The 8,277-nt window shown below is 32.5% G+C and overlaps 1 protein-coding gene across 1 annotated transcript; it reads left to right on the forward strand.

The window, feature by feature from the left end:
- The first annotated feature begins 3,758 nt into the window (after nucleotides 1-3,758).
- On the forward strand, nucleotides 3,759-7,776 carry LOC112013952 (putative disease resistance protein RGA3). Its single transcript, XM_065772838.1, has 2 exons — nucleotides 3,759-6,738; nucleotides 7,283-7,776. The coding sequence occupies exons 1-2, from the start codon at nucleotides 4,135-4,137 to the stop codon at nucleotides 7,307-7,309; spliced, it is 2,631 nt and encodes an 876-aa protein (XP_065628910.1). The 5' UTR covers nucleotides 3,759-4,134; the 3' UTR covers nucleotides 7,310-7,776.
- Nucleotides 7,777-8,277: the final 501 nt, after the last annotated feature.

Consider the following 8,277-nt stretch of genomic DNA (forward strand, 5'->3'; position numbering starts at 1 on the left):
TAAAGAATAAATAAATAAATAAATTTTTTTTTAAAAAACCCTAAACAAAAGAAGATAGTTGGTGGCATAGAGTTATATGGTCATACTTACATGCTAATTGTTGGCCAAGTACATCTGTTCAAACTTCAAAGCATAAAAAAATTTATGCACTATAGCAGCCCGTAGCAGTAGGTTTTGAGAATTGTGAAAACTGAAAAATGAAACAATGCTTTTTTTTTTTGGATTTTTTTAGGTTTTCTTTTGTTTAAATTACTATATTATCGCACAATAATAAAAGAGTCAATAAAGTGGATCTATTTATGTAATTTTACACAATTCACAATCCCATCCGGGTTAATAAAACCCAACCAAGTCACACAGGTTGCTTAAAACTCACCGAGTTGCATCAGTTTTCACCGAGTCACATACTTTTCCGATCCAATTGAACACCCGGCCCAGTCAATGCGCCAGGTCATCGAGTCACTATTTCGACCGGCCGGGCCGGGCCAGGTTTAATAACACTAATCAATAGTACCAAGAAAAGAGTGTTTAATTGTGTGAAACCACAAAAATTTATTCTTGTGAGGTTCATTATAGAGAAATCTTCAATGAAAGTGTGTATCAAAGTTTATGGTTCACGTGGAGGAAAATCATTATAGAAGGATTTCAAAGATTCATAGACTAATGTAGTAGAGGCAAAGGCAAGCGGGAGCGGAGCGGGAGCGGGTTGTTTTCAAAGGTTGCATAAAGGGTCTATCATATAAAGGTTTTGTAAATTTTGATTATTAGTTATTGTTCCTTTATTTTGAATTATATAGGACTGTTTCAGTTTGTATCTTTTGGACTGGTATTTCCTTTGAGGAGTTTCTTAATTAGTTTTCTACTTCATTATTAGATCTTGTATTGCACTTTATTGCTTATATATTTCTTGTTTTATGGTGGCATTCTTTGAATTGTGTTGAAGTATAATATATTGTGGATCACTTAATTGAGATTTTGAAAATTAATTAATAATTTTGCTACAAATTTAACAAAGGGGTCTCTAAACAAGAAATTTTTTAGTTTGTTAGTCTACAGTAGGGAAACCTTGATAACTTATAAGTCTTATTGTTGCGATTTGCTAATTCAAGTTTAAGACGAACACCAAGTTCGACTCGAGGAAAAGATGCTTTTAGGAAGCTATGGTGGCCATCCTAAGTGATGAATTTGAGAGTGAGTCTAAGGGCGAAAGTGTTCAGCATGTCTTTTTTTTTTTTTTTTTTTAATCTTTTAGTTTATTTGTTTATGTACATTTTTTTAAAGCCTCAATTTAAAAAAAAAAAATACAAATATAATTTTTCCACTTTCAACAAGTTTTTTTTTTTTGGTTGTAAAAAGCTATTCGAAGAAGACCCTTAGTGATTTAACTTCTACTATTTTCATGTATACATATTTCTTTTTCTTCTTTTGTGTAATTATTATATTATGACAATTATTATCAATCTATTAATTTAAGGATTTAAGGATTATTGAAATTTTGTCTTTAAGATTTTTTTTTTTCCACTGGTATGGAAATAAATACAAAAAATGAGGTTAGAAAGTATTTTTACTTCATTATCCAATATTATCCAATATTAGGCTAAATCATAGATTGCACCCTCTAACTTTATTTAAAATTCAATCAAGTTATATAAATTCAATTTTGTTCAACAATCCTCTAAGTTTCACACTAGGTCTTAATAGTTTCTCTACCATGGGAACCTAGTTTGATGCTGATCCTAAAGTGTTCACATGATCTCATGGTTTGATGCCGTGACTAGATTAGTGTTTGTGAGAAGTAGGTGGTGGGGGTTTCGGGTAGAATTACCGATTATTGATTGTAGATGAGTGAGGTGTTTTGGGGTTTGTGTGTTGTGTGTTGTATTGGTTAGTCGTATGTGGTGGGTTGTGATCACCATAAGCTACCAAAACCCATTCACTACCACCACAGGTCCCAAACACTTAAAACTCATAAAAATTTCTTACAACTTGCAATCCAATAGTAGAAGCTACAGAAATAAAATAAGACATTCTTTTTTTAATGGACAAAGTTTAGCTACAAAATTAGTTGTAGCCTTAGTTTACAAACTCACTCAATAAAATAAATATTACTGCATATTTTGAAAATCTAACCGTTGAATTATATGTTTTTTACACTCTTAATACACATGACAATTTTTGTGTCAATCGGATATTATTTACTATATAATTTATAATCTTATATTTTATGCATAATTTTAAATTACAAAAACTTGTAATTTAAAAATTTATTGATGACATAACTATTGATCTTTAATTTTCTTAAAATTTTGCAAACATAGAGGATATAAGAAGAAGATATAATCCAATGGTGGATTTGTCAAAATTCACCTCTAATAAAAAGATATTGAGTGAGTTTGTAGCCTAAGGTTACAATCGATTTTATAGCTAAACTTTGTCCTTTTTTAATTCTTCATTTTAAATCCCAAATAATAATTTCTATTATTNTTTTTTTTTTTTTTTTTTTTTTTTTTATAAATAATTCAAATTAAATTTATTGAATTTTTTGCTTGGTAAATAAAGGGAGTGTGGATTTAATTGGGTTGGGTTGGAATTAAAAACAAAGTACTCATACCGACTTCTCCCCCTTGAGATATCTCCACTCATGATAATTCCCTTTTTTTATGGGATAATTCTGTAGTATCAAGAAAAGAGTGTTTATTGTGTGAAACACACAAAAATTTATTTTGTGAGGTTCATTTTAGAGAACATTCAATGAGAGTGTATATAAAGTTTATGGTTCACGTGGAGGAAAATCATTATAGAAGATTTCAAAGTTCATAGACTAATGTAGTAGAGGCAAAGGCAAGCCAGGAGCGAGCGAGGTGTTGTTTTCAAAGGTGCATAAGGGTCTATATATAAAGGTTTTGTAATTTGAATTATTAATTGTTCCTTTATTTTGAATTATATAGGACTGTTTCAGTTTGTATCTTTGGATGGTATTTCTTTGAAGGAGTTTCTTAATTAGTTTTCTACTTCATTATAGATCTTGTATTGCACTTTATTCTTAATATATTCTTGTTTATGGTGCATCTTTGAATTGTGTTGAAGTATAATAATATGGTGGATCACTTAATTGAGATTTTGAAAATTAATTAATAATTTTGCTACAAATTTAACAAAGAGGTCTCAAACAAGAAATTTTTAAGACGTACTTATGTGTGCGATTCTAACAACCTAAGTGAGCTGAATTTGAGAGTGAGCTAGGGCGAAAGTGTTCAGCATGTCTTTTTTTTTTTTTTTTTTAACTTTTTAGTTTATTTGTTTATTTACATTTTTTTAAAGCCTAATTTAAATACAAATATAATTTTTCCATTTTCAAAAAGTTTTTTTTTTTTGGTTGTAAAAAGCTATTCGAAGAAGCCCTTAGTGATTTAACTTCTACTATTTTCATGTATACATATTTCTTTTCTTCTTTTGTGTAATTATATATATTATGACAATTATTATCAATCTATTAATTAAGGATTTATTGAGAATTTTGTCTTTAAGATTTTTTTTTTTTTTTTTTACTTGTATGGAGATAAATACTTAAAATTTTTATTTTTTGAAAAATATTCTTTATTAATTTTTGAATATTTTAATGTAAGAAAATTACAAAAATAAGCTGTTTTGGGAGTCATTAACAGTGCAATTTTGACAATCACTAATAGAAGGATTAAATTAAATAAAGTTGAAACTTAAGGAGCCAAATTGAATAAAATCAACGATACAAGATTGAATTGAATTTTGGGTAATACTAAAAGGTGCATTTTGTAATTGAAGCAAAATATTATTATTATTTAAATTGTGGTCCACTGTAGAAGCATTATTATATCTTCAACGTTGTATTGTTTTCTTCCACTACAACGCTCAGGAACTCTCACAAGTCTTCGCTCCACCCGAACCTCTACTCTTCCCCGTGGCCGTAACCAAACACCATGTCACCATCTGAACCCATCTCCCAAAGTCAAACCCTAGATCTGAAGCTTTCCTCCTATAATAAAAGCCTCTCATCCTGTAAATCTGAGTTTCTTACTTCCAACAGAGCAAGAGAGCATTCGTATTAGTACATTTGATTTACTTCCTTTCCAATTTCTTTTGCACCAGCTCAAGAACATGGCTGCAATTGGCTATGGCATCGCAGTGAAGGTCCTGGAGCTGCTTGGATCCCGTACTTTCCAAGAGATCAGCTCTGCATGGGGCGTCAAAAGTGATCTGACAAAGCTTGAGCGCACTGTCAAAGCCATCAAAGCCGTACTCTTGGATGCTGAGGAGAAGCAAGCAAGTGACCATGGGCTGAGTGTTTGGTTAGGGGAGCTCAAAGACGTTCTTAAAGATGCCGAGAATGTGCTGGATGAATTTCAGTACATACTTCTGCAGAAGGAAGTCATGAAGAGAAACGGGAGCACTAGCAAAAAGGTGAGTAATTTCTTTTCAAGTTCTAACCCACTTGCTGTCCGTTTTGAAATGGCAGATAAAATCAAAAGTATTAGGAAGAGGGTAGATGAAATTTCAGCTGAGAAAGATAAATTCAATCTTGCTCATGGACTTGAAGATAGAAAGTTAAATATGCAGGAAAGGAGGGAGATGACCCACTCCTTTGTTCATCCTCGGAATGTCATTGGTAGGGATGATGCCAAAAAACAGATTCTAGATCTTTTGATGCAGCAAGATGCTGGCAGAAATGTCAATGTAATTTCTATGGTTGGGATTGGAGGTTTGGGGAAGACCACACTTGCCAAGTTGGTTTATAACGATGAACAAGTAGTTGGCCATTTTCAATTGAGAATGTGGGTATGCGTATCTGAAAATTTTGATGTTATATGGTTGATAAAAGAAATCCTTAAATCTGCACTTGGTAAAATTGATGAGACTTTGAGTCTAGATTGGTTGCAAATTTACTTGAGAGAACTTATAAAAGACAAGAAATTTCTTCTTGTCTTAGATGATGTTTGGAATGAAGATCGTAAAAAATGGATTGAATTGGAAAATTTGTTGGTTGGTGATTGTAATGGAAGTAAAATCTTAGTGACAACACGGAATAACTCTGTTGCTACTATTATGGGCAGTACTACCACATACAATCTAAAATGTCTAACCGAAGAGGACTGTATGTCTTTGTTTGTGAAATTGGCATTTAAGGTAGGACAAGAAAATCAATATCCAAACCTCTTAAATATGGGAAGAGAAATTGTCAAAAAATGTAAAGGAGTTCCATTGGCAGTGAGTACTTTAGCTGGCCTACTTTATTTAAAAGTTGATGAACATAAGTGGAAATTTATTAGAGATAATGAGATATGGAATTTAGAACAAAAGGAAGGTGACATCTTACCCGCATTGAGGCTTAGTTACAATCAATTGCCATTTCACTTGAAACAATGTTTTGCATATTGTTCTGTTTTTCCAAAGGATTATGAATTCATTAATTTTCGATTGATTCAATTTTGGATAACACATGGAATTCTTCAATCACCTAAGGATGAAAATGTTGAGTTGGCAGATGTTGGTGACTTGTATATCAAAGAGTTGTTGTCGAGATCTTTCTTTCAAGATGTTAGTCAAGAGGAATTTGTGCCCATGTATACCTTTAAAATGCATGATTTGATCCATGATCTTGCACTCTCAATTGCCAAAGGTGAGTGTTCGGTAGTGACCAAGAAGTCTACCCTTGCTACAGAAGTTTGTCATCTGTCAATTTTGGAGAATGGGCAAGAAGTTACAACACAATTAGAGAAGTTGAGCAAAGTCCAGACTATTATTTTCAAAATAGAGCAACCTGCGTCCTTTCTTGAAGCATGTATCGCAAGATTTAAGTACTTGCGAGTGCTTGATCTGAACAATTCATCCTTTGAGGTGTTGCCAAGTTCCGTCGGAAGTTTGAAACATTTGAGATATCTTGACCTATCAGGTAATCGCATAATCAAGCAACTTCCACATTCCATTTGCAAGCTGCACAGTTTGCAAACTTTACTGCTTGCTGATTGCAGCAATCTTGAACGGTTGCCCAAAGGTATAAGGGACATAATCAGCCTTAGGTTTTTGTTTATTACAACAAAGCATACCTGCTTGTGGGAGAAGGCAGTAGGTTGCTTGGATTCTCTTCGATCTTTGTTGATTTGGAGATGTAAGAATCTAAAATGTCTGTTTGAAGAGATGGAGGGGCGCCTCACCAATCTTCGAACATTGTTTGTTGGAGAATCTCCAAGTTTGACCTCTTTGTCACTCAGTATCAAACACCTAACTGCCCTAGAGAACCTAATAATTGTGGATTGTGAAGAGCTTAGTTTGACAGATAAAGAAGAGAATCAAGATCTCAAGTTAAGCCTCCAATTGTTGATGATTGGGAAGTTACCTAAGTTGGAGGTTTTGCCTCAATGGCTCCAAGCATCTGCCAACACTTTACAGCACTTAGTGATTGTAGATTGTTGTAATTTTACTGCTTTGCCTGAGTGGCTGCCACATCTGAAATCACTTCAGACACTTACAATTAGAAATTGCCCTGAGTTCTCATCTCTCCCAGAGGGGATGCAAGATCTCACTGCACTAAGAGAATTTCAGATTGAATATTGTCCTAAGTTGAGTAGAAAGTGTAGAGAAGAAGTTAGGCACAAGATTGCTCATGTACCAGACATTAATTTTGATGATGATTTGGATGAGGACAGTGAAGTTCATCAGAGAGATGACGACATCAGCGTATATTTACAAGGAGAAGATGCTGAGGTAAGGGCATATATGTCTTCTTGTTATTTTTGTACTATTATAGTCTCTATCATCTATGAGGTAAGATGATTAGCGTATATTTACCAGGAGTAGAGACTCTCTACTGATTTAAATTAATCCTAAAGCTGGTTATGATTCTTAATGAACCCAAACCCCCCTTTTTTTAATAAAAAAAGTCAAAGTCCTCTTTGTCCAAATTAGATTTAAAGTAAATTAAAACCAAAAATACTTTTTGCATGAAATTGAATTTCCAAAAGTAAAGTGGTCCTCTAAATCTTTTATTTTTTGCCCACCCCTTCGGACCTTCCCCAGCAAAAGAAGAAAAAAAAAACAAAGGGAAAAAGTAGAGAAGAAGAGATTAATCCTATTTAATTAATTGAGTTTTATCTGTTTGTGTAACATTGTGTTTCTAAGCAAGGTATTGGCACCCAAAAAATTGAATGAACATAATAAGTTTTTATTTATTTATTTATATTTTGCAAATACATTTTTCCTAGTAGTTTCGTTCTTCTAAGTTGCTTATATATTGTGAATTTCATTTCAGGAGTTCAACACAAGTCACAATCAATAGAGTCTAAATGTTGCCCAATTCAAAGTCACATGTTCCTTCCTTAATTCGTAAGCATTTATTCGTTGCAATTTGTATTACAATCTGTAAATAAATAAATATTTCCGTTATTTAATTTGCTTGGAAGTGATGTAAATGAATAAATATTTTATGTTATTGTAATTTGTACTAAATGATGTCACTAAATACACATATATGTCATTTTAATTCAAAGTAATAGATGTAAATAAATAAGAAGTGATGTGTATACTCTCCTTGACTACATTCTTGTGTATAAAGTTGAGAGATCCATGAATTTGTATATGCAAACATTTGTTCTTATATTCATATTTTATGATTCTTCTTCGTAAGCGTGAAGCACCATGTGTATTAATATGCTTAATTATTTAGAACATATGAGGTGTAATTGACATTGAAGGGAGTAATATTTGTATTTGGAATTATAAAGTTTCATTTCCATGAAAAGCTACTTCTAACTTAAACCAAAATTACAAATGATACATTAAGATTAATTTTAAAAAAAATTGACACACTAGTAATTAGAGAGGAAAAGATGGGAAAAGACAAAGGTGGAAGATTGTAGGTTGTTGGTCCTTAGGTTTGGGAACAATGACTGTCATTTTTCAAATCTTTCTTATGCTAAAGGAGTCAAAACACTTACACTTGGATTTCTTACCAAATAATTGATTTAATCTCCACTACTACAATGTTCATAATTGAATTTATGCTGTGGAAATTCCCTCCAATATTATCCATATTGGCATAGACAAATCCATCCATTAAAGCAAGGTAGATGCTTCATAAGTTGACAAGTTTGAGCACTAGCTTACATGGGGCGATATACTGGGGGAAGAAATCAAAAAGAAAAAGCTCATTCCGGAGCCAAGGTAGAAACTTAACACAGTCCTCCAGAAACCATGGACAAAGAAGCAACTTGTTGAGCCTCAAACTTGTTCCCCTTTTGAAACTCT

The sequence above is a fragment of the Quercus suber genome, unplaced genomic scaffold (genome assembly GCF_002906115.3).
Source record: "Quercus suber isolate HL8 unplaced genomic scaffold, Cork oak 2.0 scaffold_65, whole genome shotgun sequence".
Classification (NCBI taxonomy): Eukaryota; Viridiplantae; Streptophyta; class Magnoliopsida; order Fagales; family Fagaceae; genus Quercus; species Quercus suber.

Bases quoted from the DNA above. Each gene is read 5' to 3' on its own strand.
- LOC112013952 (XM_065772838.1), top strand. From the start codon at position 4,135: ATGGCTGCAATTGGCTATGGCATCGCAGTGAAGGTCCTGGAGCTGCTT. The intron at 6,739-7,282 runs GTAAGGGCATAT...ATTTCATTTCAG, and splicing joins TACAAGGAGAAGATGCTGAG to GAGTTCAACACAAGTCACAA.